The sequence below is a fragment of the Scomber scombrus genome, chromosome 21, assembly GCF_963691925.1.
Source record: "Scomber scombrus chromosome 21, fScoSco1.1, whole genome shotgun sequence".
In the NCBI taxonomy this organism is placed as follows: Eukaryota; Metazoa; Chordata; class Actinopteri; order Scombriformes; family Scombridae; genus Scomber; species Scomber scombrus.
Genome location: NC_084990.1, coordinates 5,071,408 through 5,087,732, shown reverse-complemented (window position 1 = coordinate 5,087,732; position 16,325 = coordinate 5,071,408). Strand labels below are relative to the sequence as shown.

At 40.4% G+C, this 16,325-nt stretch overlaps 1 protein-coding gene across 1 annotated transcript in view; it reads right to left on the bottom strand.

The window, feature by feature from the left end:
• abcc3 (ATP-binding cassette, sub-family C (CFTR/MRP), member 3) overlaps positions 1 to 16,325 on the bottom strand; it is a 61,442-nt gene that overhangs the window by 11,706 nt on the left and 33,411 nt on the right. The window contains exons 9-23 of the mRNA XM_062442023.1: positions 14,050 to 14,227; positions 13,703 to 13,864; positions 13,486 to 13,578; positions 12,028 to 12,231; positions 9,579 to 9,725; positions 9,403 to 9,490; positions 8,754 to 8,820; positions 8,540 to 8,666; positions 5,613 to 5,789; positions 4,364 to 4,531; positions 3,648 to 3,831; positions 3,446 to 3,554; positions 3,015 to 3,171; positions 1,769 to 1,976; positions 938 to 1,248 (exon numbers count right to left, since the gene is read on the bottom strand). Of these exons, the coding sequence (XP_062298007.1) occupies positions 938 to 1,248; positions 1,769 to 1,976; positions 3,015 to 3,171; positions 3,446 to 3,554; positions 3,648 to 3,831; positions 4,364 to 4,531; positions 5,613 to 5,789; positions 8,540 to 8,666; positions 8,754 to 8,820; positions 9,403 to 9,490; positions 9,579 to 9,725; positions 12,028 to 12,231; positions 13,486 to 13,578; positions 13,703 to 13,864; positions 14,050 to 14,227 (2,380 nt within the window). The remainder of the gene's footprint in view (positions 1 to 937; positions 1,249 to 1,768; positions 1,977 to 3,014; positions 3,172 to 3,445; positions 3,555 to 3,647; positions 3,832 to 4,363; positions 4,532 to 5,612; positions 5,790 to 8,539; positions 8,667 to 8,753; positions 8,821 to 9,402; positions 9,491 to 9,578; positions 9,726 to 12,027; positions 12,232 to 13,485; positions 13,579 to 13,702; positions 13,865 to 14,049; positions 14,228 to 16,325) is intronic.

Sequence of the window (16,325 nt, the reverse complement as noted above, 5' to 3'; positions counted from 1 at the left end):
TTTTAAGTTGATGAAAGCAGTGTTGATGTGTTAATACTGATGCAGGACATTGGTGTAACCACTTCACTGTATCCAAATCTAACCTCTATAACTGCATTATCAACAAATTCACAAATATCTGCTTCATGTTCAAGACTAGAATTTCATGAAAACTACTGCAAAAAAAATAAACGCAAAGTGTGTGTGTGTGTGTGTGAGAGAGAGAGAGAGACATAGTATAGTTTGACGCATCTCATAAATTGTTACTATTGCAATGTTTAAGTAGACAAGCTAATTTCCAATGAATCCTATTAATATTTACTAACAAGTAACCTCTAAAGACATTAAGTCATTTATGACTTTCTATCTCTGCCTAGAGAATCTTATTTTACACAGTGGTTGATCAGATGTTTACATGGAGACAAAAAGTTGTATTAACACTGTCCCGCCACTAGAGGGAGGATCTGGATCATGTAAGACTGAGCCACATTACTTTTACTTTCCTAAAGTCAGATCAGGTTGTATATTGGGGGTTGGCTTCAGTCTTTTGTGTGCATATTGGGGCCAGGCTGTATCGCTCAACTTGATAGATGGCATATCTTTGGGAGTGTTTGTTTCTGTGTGTACAAGAGTGTGTAGATGCAGGCTGCAGGGCAGGACAGGAAATGTTTTGGCTGCGGAGAGAGAGCAAAGTGAATCAATGGCTGAAAAGGAGACAGGGCCAGCAGGAAATACTCGTCACGGACAACATCGCAGACTACGGAGGAACAAAAGCTGAAAAATGCTGAAAGGTTAAAAAAAAGGTAGCTGCGCCAACATGCATATGGCATGCCATTCCAGGAAGAGGAAGAGTCACGAAATTTGCATGTTTGCAAAGAAAAAGAGGAACACAAAAAGGATCATCCGGCACATGAGCAACATTTTTCCTCCGAAGACTTTTTTTTTTTTTGGAGAGTACCTGGACAAAGACGTATATGAAAGCCAGGGGTGCTATGACAACGGCAAAGATGGGAGTGGTGGAAATGATAACTATCATGGTGGAGAGAGAAACGAAGAAGGTGCTCAGGAACATGAGCACGGTGGAGGGCAGAGCCTCGTCTATGACGTAGATGTCCTTGGAGAAGCGGTTGAGGATGCGTCCTATAGGCGTGGTGTCAAAGAAAGACTGGGGGGTGTGAAGTTTGTTGGCGAGCAGGTTAGAGTGCAACTTCTTGGCTGCGCCGATGTTTCCCGTGGCTAGTGTGTATGAAGAGATCAGCACCAGGATACCTGGGATGAGGTTTGAACCAGAGGAGGAGGGGTTAGAGAGGATAAAGGTATGGGGGGGGGGACACAGGCAGCATCTGTCCTGAATGCAAGGATGTTAAGGTGACAGTTAACTGAAACAGAAACATTATGTATACAGCCTCCATGTATTCAACAACAACCCTGAAACAATGAAAAAAAAGGAATCAAACACAATGCATTCTAACTGCTGCTCTGTATGAATGCACACAGTCATGATCTGTGCACTAAAGCTGGTTTTGGTGATTGTCCTCTGTGGATGACAGCATATCAAAAGCAGACCTTTCAACTGTCTGGAAAGGAAATATGTATCAGTTTATTTCAGTGAACTCTGCAGCAACAAGCTGTGGGTGGAAGTGAAATGTGGCACTGTGGAGTGTTCAGGTTCAACATCAATTCAACACCATAATGTGTCACCACAAAAATGAACCTTTTCAATATTGTTCACAAAAAATAACAATAAAAGCATAAAACTGAACAGGGCTCAGTGGTGAATGTATCTTACCTTGTGCAATGCCCAGTGCTGCGTACACCCCAACCCTCATATGAACATTCTCCTTAGTCCGATTCGTCGAGGCGTCATTGGTCCACTGACTGAGCCAGATGTTGCCTCCGATGGCTGCTGCGCTCTGACAGCCGTACAGGCAGCAGATGATCACAGACAGCAGCAGTCCCACCGCCTTAGCGTACTCCAGATACACCGTCGACTTCACCTGGTGAATGACAGGACAGCCACAGTGTTAGTAGATTAATATGTGACCAGGTTTGTTTTAGGGGACCAAAACAAAGGATAGAGAGGCGTTGCCTGTTGTTTGAGGTTAGTTCTAACTGTGGTTTGTACAGTTTGTAATGTCTCTATCTTTAAGAGAACAGAGGCCGTACTTTCCTGGGATTTAACTGTGTGGATCTCAACAAGGTGATAGTAAATTAAAAACAATGATCTGAAATGTTTAGATGTGAGAAAGGTTCTATTAGTATCTTATAGCCAAAATCGGATTAGTACCCCCAGGGACCCCTGAAGCTCATGCCCCCCATAATTGATTTATATTACAATCTCCTTTTCTTTATTTTTAGCCTTTTTGAAAGAGCTACATTTGCAGGACGTTTTTTTATTGTGGCCACTTCTTTCTCTTCCTTTTCCTTTAGGTTTTTTTTCTTTTGGCACCCCCGCTGGCGATTATTTTCCCACACGCTCACTGAACTAACCACAGTGCATTGTGGCCTGTCAACCAATCATCACCTGCCTAGCAGTCAAATCGACAAATAAAACCCAGTCAGTCATGAGACTTCACTTTCTTGGAAATCCTTATTTTCTAACGCTGCTGTCAGGTGGAAACATTGTAATTCCATATTTCGTTTTAGACATACTATGTTTGGGACAGCAACTATAATCTTTAACATCCTTATGTGGTATTTCTGTGGAGCCTGACCAAAAAACAAAAAAAAAGTGCACACAATTTCTTCCCCCCATCACTGCTCAAGGGGGCACTTGCCCAGACTGCCCATATGGTAGATCCGGCCATGCTTATAGCTGACAACAAACAGCATCTTTTAATCTGTTGGCATCAGCTGTGTTATTTGTGCAGCTGTGAGTCCAACAAAGTTAAAACAGCCCTGAGTGAAAACAAGCTCCTCTGTCTGTCCCCACATTGAGATCTACTGGACTGGAAAAATAAGTAAACAAACATTCATTAAAGACCACACGCATGAGAAAGAGGAGGAGGGAGGGTGGTGGTGGCGGCTGGACTGACCCTGCCCGTCTCCGTGGTCTCCGCCTGGATGAGTTTCTCCACTTCGTGCGGCTTCTTCTTCTCTTGCGGCTCGCCGTGTTTCTTCTGGCTGCAGCCGTGCCTCCTCACTGAGCGCGACCTGGGGTTGTCTCCGTCTGATGAAATGATGCTGATCTGCCTGTAAAGGGGAGGAAAATGAATAAATGTAGTCATGTTGATGTGCAGCATTTATTTGGAAGATGTCAGATACAAAGCACCATTCATTCATTCAGTCTGTTCCATTAGTGTCCAAATAATAAGATCCAGTCAGTCGCTGCTTCGTTATGTTCATCAGATGTTTTTTTGAGTTTAATGACATTTTGGTGATGATGATGACTGAAGATGAAGGATTCAAAGACAAAAAAAGCATTACAGCGAATTTGTCATAAGAGAGAGAGCGAAGAAATCAATACCTTATGAAATTCCTCTTTGCCTCATTGATCACCGGCTCACTGTCCACCATGTCCGTGTGGTTGCTAAGGGCGTCGTCAGGGAACAACTCCTCATCTTGGATTAGTTCCTCTTTAGAAAACGTACAAACAAACCGTGTATCATACCGCCAACCATCTATCCTGATCTACACTGATGACAGAGAACATAAACGCATCACTCTACCTGTTGCCTCCTCCTCCTCCACGATGTCCTCCAGGGCGTAGTTCCTGAGAAACTCTGCGAAAGCTCCGTTCTGTTGGAGCAGCTCCTGGTAGGAGCCCATCTCAGACACCCTGCCGTCCACCATCACCATGATGTTATCCACCTGAGGCAGGAAGCTGATGCCGTGTGTCACCAGGATACGTGTCTGGAATCAAACAGCAGAACAAACTGAATAATATCAAATCAAACCCTCACACAGACTTGTACACACAGTTTATTAACTTCCACTTCAATTATTTACTCAGTGCAATAATACGCGCACCCTACCTAACAGAATGAAGTCACACAGGAAGTAAACCAGCTCTTATCAGAAGTTGGTCTCATAAATATGAAAAACCGACGTGTAATAAGCTGATATGATACACCATTTTCTCAAGTAACAAAGATAAGGCACCACTTCCTCTTTCTGAAAAAAAGAGGCTTTACTCCGAGCTACACAAGCAGAGTCTGTTTACACTCTGAGACCAGATTCACAGGAGCTTTGAGAAGGGAAGAGTCACAAGGTCTTTTGCGTAGAAAAGAAAAACAACAACCCCAAACCTCAGCAGCAGATGATGAAGTCTGTTTGGCTCTGCAGTGTTGTTTACAGAGGGCTTTTTTATACCACTAATGCATGTGTGAGTGCTTCTTTAGTAACAAAAACACACATTAAAAAAATGGATTTAAACTGTCCTAACCTTGCCCTTTAGCACCCCCTCTGGACCGATGAGGTTGTCAAAGATGTGTTTTGCCACGTGAGCGTCCACGGCAGACAGCGGGTCGTCCAGCAGGTAGACGTCAGTGTCGCTGTACAGAGCTCGGGCCAGACTCACCCTCTGTCTCTGTCCACCAGAGAGGTTGATGCCCTGCAGGAAGGAGACGGAGACTCGTTGGTTAACTGGTCATCGTTGTAAAATCCATCCTAGGATTGTTGCCTACGTACTTAACCACTCATGTCATGTAAACAGTGCAGCCATAGCCTCCGTTCTCAGGATTTCATTACCTTCAAAGTCCTCACTTTCCTACTCTGCCCCCTCAACCTGGAACTCACTACAGCACAATCTGCAGCTGTCCACTTGATTCCCTTTGGGGATTTATTTAAAAATGTTTTTATATTTTTGGACTGCAGATTGCAATACAAGCATATGACAAATAGAAGTAGTATCATCTCTTCTGCTATTCCACGAACTTCCAAGATTTATGAGCTTTGTACAATTTGGGAGGAATTAAGTGTGCACATAAGAGCAATAAAAAGTATGACTGGGAGAGTAAAACTAAAAAAAATAAAAATAAAAATCTGGCCGCAAGGGCTTCCCATATTTGACCAACTTAGTCCATGACTTAGTGAGGAGAGAGAAAGTAATCCTTTCTATAACATAAATATAATTTACTATATTTATCCATTCTTGTATTGAGGGATGTTTGAGAAGCAACCAGCGTCTCGTGAGTGCAGATATAAAAAAAAAAAACATATAGTCATCAGGGCCCTGCCTAAAAACACACTTCTTTTAGAGACACTAGAGGGAGCATCTTAGAAAACAGGCTCTTGTTCTTAGTATTAGAATGTGTTCATGGCCTGACACTTTACACATTCACTAATGTTTTGTGTTCTGTACTGATTCACTGATTTGTCTGTAACTGTAACTAATGTTATACTGTATTGTTATGTTGTCTAGGACAGGGCTGTCTTGAAAATGGAACCTTGTGTCTCAGTGAGATTACCTGTATAAATAAAGATTATACAAAAGTCATGTCAAATTTGGAATTTCTTTACTTATTTGGAAATCATTTTACTAATAAATCAGTAAGTACAAAAGTGTTCTCAAGGTAAACTCTTATTCAAATGGAGCACAGAGCTCAGACAAATGAAACCAGAGTCAAAACTGCTACCTGGAAACAGAAACAAAAAGAGGATCCTCACTTAAAAAGAAGGGAAAACCAAAGTACCTTCTCCCCTATTTCAGTCATGTCTCCTCCAGGCAGCACCTCCAGGTCAGGGGTTAAGGCGCAGGCCTCCAGCACGCAGCGGTACTTCTGCTCATTGTAGGATTTCCCAAACAGGATGTTATCACGCAGGGTGGCGTTCTGTATCCAGGCCTGCTGAGGCACATACGCCACTGATCCCTGAGGAGAGACAGAAAGGACCGACAAACTTTACTTCACTCCACTTCAGGCCTGTTTGTTTTTCACTGGATATGATCATGTGTTATTGTTTCCAGAGAACAGGTACACCAAAAACCACCAACCCTACGATGTTCCAAATGCACTGTCAATTCATTCTTATTCCCTGGTAGAGTTTCTTATTCCCTGGAATCATTGCAAACTATTAAATTGATTGCCAACTTTAAAAAAAACCCCAACAACAATCAATTAATGAGTTGAGTCATTGACTCATTACAAAAGAGGCCAAATTCTCTGATTCCAGCTTCTCAATGTCAATATTTTCTTCTGTGACAGTTAACTGAATATCTTTGGGTTGTGGATTGTTGGTCAGGACAAAACAAGACATGTAAACATGTTTGAGGATGTCACCTCGGGCTATGGGAAACAGCGGTTGCCTTTTTTTTTTCCTGCCATTTTCTGGATCTGACAACAAATTGAATAATCGAGAAAATAACTAACAGATTAAGTGATAATTAAAAAAACATTCTTCAGTTGCAGCCCTGTTGCCTGGTGTATTTATTGAACACAAAGTCAACTATAGTTGAGACAACTGCTTGCCTATCTCTGTTATCATTGATATTGCTACAGTAGTGCTTGTGTGTCTTAGCCTGAAGTCAATGCTGTACACACACTACTTTAACGAGCTGATTGTTGTTTTTAGAAAAAAGGAGGCACACACCCCTGCCCAGAGGTAGAGCAGGTAAACAGTTCTATGTTCCTGGGAATCAAAGAATCTGTCATGGACATGCTCAGAAATGACTGTATTTCTTGAGGGAACTTAAGTATGCAAACTTCCCAAGTTCTTGCTAACTTTTACAGAGGAACAAAAATGTGCATGTGATGTGCATGGCACCAGACAGTAAGGCTCTGCAGAAAGTGTTTAAAACCACTGAGAACATCATGACTATCCATCTACTGAGCATCAGTGATACAGTATCAGTGTGGTGAGAAGCCTGCACAGAACCCACAGGATGCTAAAAGACAACACCCAGCCAAAGTCTGTTAAGACAAAGATAAAGAAGTATCTGCTGTCATACCATCAGAGGACACAGTAGCTTCTTTCCAATATAATAATAATAATATGCACTCCAATATAAAAAATAGCTTTATTTTTATGATTTATTTATCAATACATTCCTATAACTTCTGTTTTTGTGAGTAGAATAAATGTTCTTCAAACTACATTTTGTTATACAACTGTAAAATGATAATAAATGAATCTTGAATGAACTGCTTCATTTAACCTGTGTTTCATTTAAAAATACCTTTCTGTCTCAGCTTGTTGAGATATTAAACATTCTTGTTGAGTTCACAGCTGCTAACCATAACACCAGATCACAGATAAGTTTCACTTTAAAAGTTCCTCTTACAAGCTGTGAACTGGGGAACACTGGTTTCCAGTAATATGCAGCTCACTGCTAGAAACGAAGTGCTTTGTGTGAGTGAATTGTCTTGTTGTGATGTTGCACACACATCATTTGTTATCAGTTGATCTCAATGAGGCTTTCTGTAGAAGCACAAGTAAACTAACTTTAATGAGACATGGATCAGCAACATTACATTACAGCTACATACACAGATGTTAATAAATAGCTATTAGTAATGTTTATTATTCAAATAATCATTTAAATCTATTGTAACATTTGACCTTAAACTCTGTGTGCATTTGTACTTTTTTCACTCCTTATGAATCCTCAACTGCAATGACCATCCATCCATATTCTACACCACTTGTGTGTTAACCTGTGCATAAAACGCTAAATAAATAAAGTCCCACTGACTGACTGAATGGTTCCTTCCTCTTTTCCATGCTTGGTGAATGTATGTCCACAGAGCATGAAAGGAAAACAGAGAGGACTTAACCACTGAATACAAATAAGTTAATGGATAAGAGGTAAGATAATATTAATGTGGGCCACTCTGTGAGATGCAGTATTGGTTGAAGGTCTAAGGCTTCTAATAAGAATATTAAAGCGGTGTTAACTGATTTATTTCTGCTCATTTGGGGGCACTGGAACAACGTGAAAGCAGCAACACTGGTATATTATCGTCTTATAAAAACGTAACGCCAACAACTGTCAATTTCCATCAGCAGACAAACATTAACAATCAGTTGGAGTCTTGTTCAAGTTCAATATTCACTCTAGTTTTGGTCTACTTTATGAACATCTAGCTTGTTTTAGGTGTAAAATGTTCCACTTATTGTTACCTATTGTCTGCTGTTTGGTGCTGGGCAGGTGATGTACAATGAGCCTGCTGCTGCTGCTCTTACAAACAAAGCTAATGAGAGCGTTGACACCTGTTTTCCATGCTGTTGTTCTATCACTTCTCTTTATTGTTCTATTCTGTACACACAACATCTATTGCATATCTGCTGCTCTTCCTGAGGTGTCATCATTATCCCCCCCCCCCCCTTAAAGGGATTTTTTTAGGGAGGGTTCCCCTTATTTAAATTGAGAGTGTAAAGATGAAGACAAATTTGTGATATTGAGCTATACAAATAAAATAGACTTGAATGCAAACCCTGAAAGAGTTCTCACGAGAATTCATTTCCACATTACAGTCATTTGAGTCATTTGATCCACTGTTGTCATAACAATACTGATTAATACAGCTTTAAAAAGAAAAAAAGGAAGGGAAAATCAAGAAAAGGATATATAAGCTGCTATTTTTCTAAGTATGAGTATACAGAACAGAAAGTGAAGTCATACCCGGATAGAAACCTCTCCTTCCAGTTTCTCCATCTCGCCCAGCAGAGCAGAGATCAGGGAGGACTTCCCGCAACCGACGTGGCCCACCACTGCCAGCAGGGAGCCCTGAGGCGCCATCAGGTTAATGCTACGGACACACAGTAAACATGTTTAAGTGCAAAACAAACATGCGACAGGTGGGAACGCTCTGTAGTTAAAGCTCATGGTGACCTACTTGTGCAGGACGGGAGAGTCTTCTTTACTCCAGGTGAATTTCCCGTTGATGACTGTCACTGAATATTCTGTAGAGTGAAAAAAAAGAAGAAGAAAAAACGTGAATCTTTTTTGCAGTGTCATGCTTTTGAATGGTGGAAGCTTTGATGTGATCCAACAGAACAAAAGACTCAAATCATTGTCATTGTAGGGAAACCCACTCAGTGTCTGAGTCATTAGGTGAAAGGTGCAAGTGACTCTGCACTAAAGCCTTTCAACAGACTGCTGAGTTTACACAATACATGACCTTTTATCAAGGTGCCATTCATTGATGTCAGTTTTACTCTTGCATAATGTTCATATTCTGAGCCGTTTTTGAATGGTGGAAGCTTTAATGTGATCCAACAGAACAAAAGATTCAAATCTTAGTCATTGTAGGGAAACCTGCTCAGACTCTGAGTCATTAGGTAAAAGGTGCAAGTGACTCTGCACTAAACAGACACACTTTCAACAGACTGCTGAGTTGACACAATACATGATGAGATGTGATGACAATGCACATTTTCTCAAGGTGCCAATCATTGATGTCAGTTTTAAATACACTGAATGAGAGAAATTCAAAAATAAAGAAGAAACATGTTTTAATCCGAGGAGGAGCGGTTTCATCGTACCTGCCGCTGTGTTCTTTCTATCCACTGAATTTGGATCCAGCTCGTCGTGACTCAGGAAACCTTGGATTCTCTTCAGTGAGACGCTGGCCTGAGACGGATAATAAACACAGAGTCGCTTCATAAAATCGGGCCCAATAAAGCGAGAAAGCGGAAGCGAGAGGGAAAGTCGTTCTCACCTGCACGATGCTGCTGATGACTTGGGGGAGCATGTTGAGAGGAAACCGGAGGATGTTGAAAAGCGAGAGCGACACAAAGGCCTTCTCCGCATCCAGGATGTTGTTCTCATCCACCGTCACATACACGGCGAACGTCGTCAAGGCAACCTGGAAACACATGGGAAAACAGGCCGCTCAGACACCGATGCTGATGCTGAACACTCTTCATTTAACCGGTGACTCAGCAATGACCTGATTATCAACAGCTGGTGAATACATTGCAGGGTGGAGGAGGTTCATGATGCTGCTGATGTCTGGAAGAACAAGCGTTTATTGATCACAATAATAAAACCTCTAATATATATATATATTTAAAACACGGGGGGCGCCGTTGCCGTGTTATTGCCTCGGTTGTCATGGCGTTTCTCTGCTTTACTTCACACAGAAGCCAGCGGACCGACAGGATCAGGTCACGCTCATGTCTCACTCCTGTTATGATTTGGGTCAGTAAACAGGCAAGTCAGCTGATGAGAAAAAAGTGGCGCGTATCGTTGCTTTGGTATCCGCACTTGAACTTGTCCAGATTTGCCGGCTTTATCTTGTAAATGATTCCCAGGAATTGGAGACGGGTTTGGCAGTGAGATCATTGAACCATCCTTTGTGCTGGAAGGTGTGAAGGTTGCTTGAAGTTACAGGAAGGTTTTAGATTTAGGAAGTTACTGAAAACTTGTGCAGCAAAATCCACGTTTTACAATTCTATGCTACATGTTCATCATCTGGCCTACACTGTAGTCTATAGCAAGTCAATGCTGCTTTCAAATGATGTCTTAAATATTAGAACTTATGTGGAAAAGAAACTTAGATGACTTCATTAGGTTGAACATTTGTATATAGGGTCAGGAAATGAGACTTTTGGAATAACGTAACTAATAATCCAAACCTGTCTAAACCTTCCAGTTACAGCTGCTACCTGCTACTTATAAGCAACACTTGTACAAAGTTGTACTAGTAACATCTCATTTTAGTTTTATTTATTGATTTAATGTAAGAAGTGGTATATGTGAGTGGAGCAGCAGTGATAGTAATGTCAATATGAGTCATATAACATCAATGACATACCACTAGTACAAGAGGTAGCAGCCAGACAGGCGTATGACACTTGATAACAAATGCAGCACTGGTATTGAGTGGACAGTGTTATCTGTCTGTGAGTCATTTATAATGAACAGCAGCAGCAGCAGCAGCAGGAGCAGCAGCTGAACAACCATATCAACCATTCTTCAATCTCAAAGCTGATGCCAAACACAAATTAGGTACCTGTAGAAAAATACTTTATATAATATAAAGACTACCAATCAGATTTCCTCTAACAAGCCTCAAGTTTTGAGTTAGCAATTCCAATCTAATATTTACTAATGGTCTATTAGCTCTCTGTTTTGTGTGTGTGCTGAAAAAAAAAGTGTTCATACACAGTCCCAGATGTGTAAATAGAAAAACAACCAAAAGGGCTCAGAGCAAAGCTATACAACACTATTCCAGCCAATCAACAGCAGGGGGCGTTTGTTCTCAGGCACAGGATAGGTGGAACTCAGAGCAGCTGTGTATGAGGACAGTCTCCAGCAACCTTTGAATGGTGGTAAAGGGCTGGTGAACTGTAGAGAGAAGTTGTGGCCAATTCATAGAAAGTGTTTTTTACAGCAGAGATACACTTCCTAGACAGTCTCAAGAAGACCTCTCTAGTTTTTTTTAACACTCATTTAGTGAACTGTAATCTGAGCTGTATATCTGTTTCCATCTTATTTACTGTATCAATGAAATAAATACAAACACTGTTCATTTCTTCCTGTGGAGCCGACATGCAAACTATTTAGGTTCAGTAAACGTCTGCTGTCGGTCGGTCTGGTTAAGGCAGTTTGACCGGCCGCTGTCCTCTCAGCTCTTCAGGAGCTGCAGCTGGCAAGAGACGCTGAACGCAGGCTGATTGAGAAGTGAGGAGAGTGTAGATGGACTGTTGTGCTCACATGAGATGAAACGTTTTTCCACTTGTGATAATGTGAGAAAGTAACAGAGGTAGCTCTAGCTTCTGCCATATTTCTCTTTTGGTCGTTGCCTTGGCAATGTGCGTTCATGAATTTGGAAGTTGGAGTTTTTGAAGGGGCACGAAGGAGGGAGGGGTTTATTTGTTTGGAGCTTTAGCTCAAATATAAACAATCTTCCTCCAGAATGACTGACTCTACCTTTAATGGCAAACAGAAAACTCAGTCTGTTCCAGATGACATACTACTTACTATCTAAATCTAATCATTACTATTTAAAACCAGGAAATAGCATCAATTTTTGAGCAAAATTCACAACAAAACAGAATAGTATTGGTCACAGCTGATCGTGACATTCACCACATGCTTTCTTCCTGACCAATCAGAGTGTCATGACAGAAAGCTAGCTTCCAGACATTCTGAACTGAACATACCAGGAAAGGGGCGCTGGTCCAGGCCATGGTGGACAGCGCTCCCAGGTACGCCGTCTTTCTCAACACGTTGAGCTCCTTCTGCCGAATGGCCAGGACCTTTTCTTTGAAGGAGTTCTCCCAGGCGTACAGCTTCAGCACTTTGATGCCATTCAGGATCTCATTCATGAGTTTAATGCGAGAGTCCTTGTACTGCATCTGCTCCACCTGAGACAAGAAGAGGAGCACGGAGACAAGGACAAGAAGACGTACTGTTCTTTATCTGTGAATTAATAGACTTGAAACTAACTGAACACACAAAGGAAGTAGATGAAGGTGATTTCTTTAAAGTGCAAACGCTATGAATCATGTAAAATGATGAATTCAACTCTACAAGGACATTAGTGACCTGCGCTCACTGTTCTCTACAAAAGCAGAAGCTGCTGTTTGAGTCCAGAGCAGCGTTTCAACAGAATGAATATTTTGACATGTTGTTGTTACTGTGAGGTTGCTAGGTAACCAGCAAACACTGCAGGGAACTTATTACTACTAAAACAGCCATAAAATAGTTTAGCACATAAACCTGAATGGCAACTTGTTTTAGCACTTCGGTTTTTCAATGGATTGAATTAGATAAAGATAAAACATGCTAATTACTGACCTTTACAGATATTGCTAGGTGGATTTTGTGCCACACTAAGCAAAGCTAGCTGTAGCTTCATACAGTATATTGATCTTGGTATCGGTCCAAAATGTCAAATGAACCTTTAAGGCAGGGTGGTAAATGAGCTAATGTGTAGGGTTGGGTATTGGTACTCGATACCTTTAAGGTATCAACTGAAATAATCCAATACCAAGTAGTATCAAAACTCTCCAACCAATCAATACCCACACTTAATCTTTTTTGTATCCAGATCTAAAAATAAATTACTGTATGGTTTTGGTGTCCTTCAAATTACTGCGACATGTGACCCATGTGGCCCACTAGTGCAGCAGCTACTACACATACAGTTGTGGTAATAATACTTTATTGTACAGTTTTGTACAGTTATTTAATAAATATTTAAATCATTTGAACACTTTTGAAATGTATTTGTGTTAAAAAATCATTTGGATGGGGAGGAGTGATGTCATTTGACACAACTGAATGGTTCCATTCACATGACTGGTATTGAATGAAGTAGATGAAAAAGGTGAATTGAATGAAGTACTCTATTGGTATCTTAATCTTTTACATGGTATCCCCCACCTACTCATTTGTGACATTACTTTTCCAATATTGATATGTAAGCAAAAACGATTAAACGGTGAACTGGTCTGAGATTAAATTGACTGTGATCTTTATTTCTACATCTAATCAGAAATAACTCTAACAAAGCCAATAACAGTCCATTTTGTTTGTTTCTATTTACAATTTGCTTGAAATAATTAATTTAAAAATCAGGGTTATGCATAAAAACAGTCCACTTTAACTGTTCATACCTGGTAAGCTCGTGTCTTCATGGCAATGACAGCATTAAAGGGGATGAGCAGGATCATAACAGCCACTCCAGCCAACACAGACGGACCAAGATTCTATAAAACACAACATCCAATCAGCAAACTGCATCGTCATCACTGCTCAAAAGATGGAATAAATGTACCTGCCACAGTTTTATTCACGACTGTGTTTTACAAAATTCAGGGATGATTCATGTACCTGCCAGAGGAAATATAGAGCCAGCATAATCTGAAGAGGAGCAGACCACAGCATGTTGAGGAAGGTGGTGAGGTCCATGAACCTCTGTGCATCCACAGACATCAGGTTCACTACTTCTCCCACAGTAGAGGAACGTTTGGCACTGTTTGTTATCACCAGCGACTGAAGAAGAACACCAACAAGGACAAACATCGCTGTAATCAAATGCTGTTCTCTGACCTCAGTCACAAAACTAACGTGAAAATGTTTGAACCATTTTAGAGAGTAAAAACTAAACAGGTGTGTGTGTGTGTGTGTCTGTGTGTGTGTGTGTGTGTGTGTGTGTGTGTGTGTGTGTGTTTATGTACCTTCCTGTAGATTGCTCCTATGAGAGCTGTGCGTACATTCATGCCGGTGACAAAACAGTATTGAAAGTGCTGGTGGAGGATGAGAGTCTGCAGGAAGGCTGTGAAGAACATGAGGAAGGCCAGCGCGTAACCCCACCAATCAGGAACTCCCTTCTGCTTTGTGAACGAGATCAACATCCTAGAAAAGAAAGTAACACGTTTCTTTTTAGATTAAACACACGCACTGCTGTGCTACTAATCTTAAAAAAAGGGCATATTACATCATTATCAGACATCACACATGCTATATGTTTTAATCAGCAGGCTGCTAGTGATCTGACAGTACAGGAAACACAGTTATGAAACTTGAACTGAACTTGAAAAAACAAATAATAAAAAAAACCCTACACTTTTCATCCTTATTTGAATTGTCTGTGCAGCACTTTTTACTAGTTTCAAGTTTCAAGCTTATTTTATTTATAAAGCACTTAAAAAAGCAAACAGACTTTGCACCAAAGTGTTTCACAAATGCAGACATACAGTATGTATACACATGCAAGCATAAAAGGAGGAAATGATCCATTTATCGTGGATATTAGCCTCCCCATACCCCTCTGTGAGAGTGTAGAACCATGTGGATGTTTAATACATGGACTTTTTGGAAAAGGTTTTACCCTAGACCGGTGAGGCACCATATATGGTAACTTCACTGACCTTGATTTGCAACATAAAAACGAAACATTTTGAATAAAAGTCACAAAAGCAAAAAAAGTCGTAATATCCCACTAATAACTCTCTAGGGTTGAAATTTTGAATTTCCAAGTATTTCAATGGGTGTCATATAAAGGGTTAAAATAGAACAACATTTGAGCACAAATTTAAAACCCAAAGAAATCAGATAACAATTAAAGAGAGCCAGAGAATAAAAGTGAGTCTCTAGATGCATCTTAAAAGTATCAACAGACTCAGCCTGTCTAACAGAGCCGAGGGGCCTCTACAGAAAAGGCCCTGTCCCCATGAGCGGGGCCCTGTCATGAGTCTATCATACATAGCTTGTAGTACGGTCATAACTCAAAGAGAGAGAGAGAGACCCAAGGTCAAAGGTCTCTTAGCTTGATGGTGAGGGCACCAACAAGTTAGGACAAAAATACTTAGCGAGGCACGTGATGGAAAATAGCTGCCATGCCAGGAATACTATATAAACTGACCTTTTTCTGTTTGTCTGTTGTCATTTACCATGCATGTATGAGTATGACCCGAGCACATATTAAACATTCATTGAAGAAGATCCTTGTCTCATCTCACGATTAAGTAATTCAGGATCAGTGTTGGGGGTAAAACGTAAACCTAATGTGTACCTTTTCAAAAAGGTAATACCTACAATTCCTGTAGCTACCTTTTTACCACAAGAAAAGAAAATCTGCCGTGAATTCACACCGACACCTGGCTACGTCATTCTTACTATTCATGTAAAGATGAACAGATTATGGGTCAGACTTGGCTGTGTGATGATGGTACAGTCGTTATATTGAAAGGAAGTCTGGACTAAAACAACATGAGGAATCACAAAGGGGTTTTCATTTACGGTAATGTAAAAGTACTCTAAACAGTAACTTTTCACAGAAGGTAATGCTGTAATGTTACTAGTTACTTTTTAATGCCAGTGATTTTGCAATGTAATGAGTTACTTTTAAAAGTAACATTCCCCAACACTGTTCAGTTTAGATCAGGGGTTCCACACACACCTATAAATAATATATAATACATATATAATATGTAATGTAATTTTACTATAATAAACCATGTATTTACTGTGAAAAATGAGTGCAATTTCAACAATGTTATGTCTCAGGTTTTCTTTCAGATTCTTTTTCACAGAAGCTGCTGATGGACAACATTTTGTGCAATGTTCAATATATGAATGGTTTAAATATGAATATGTATGTATTGTATTCTTATATTTCTATAATTGTACTCTGGTCAGGGTGGAGAAAAATCCTCTGAAACAGCAGAAAAATGTGAATTACTTTTCTGAAATGTTCTTTTTAGTAGTTATGGGGGGCCATATCGGACCCCTTGGCGGAGCAGTTCTAACCCACGGGCCGTATGTTTGATATCCCTGGTTTAGATGAAGGTGAAAATTCTGCATTATTGGTTTCTTCACGTCTAATTTCTTTTTTGTTGTGATTGTTTTTTCCTCCTTGTGAAGCTCTTTGGATCAACTATGTTGTGTTTAAAGTGCTATATAAATAAAGTTGAAGTAAATGAATATTACACAAGTATAATATCAAAAGTTC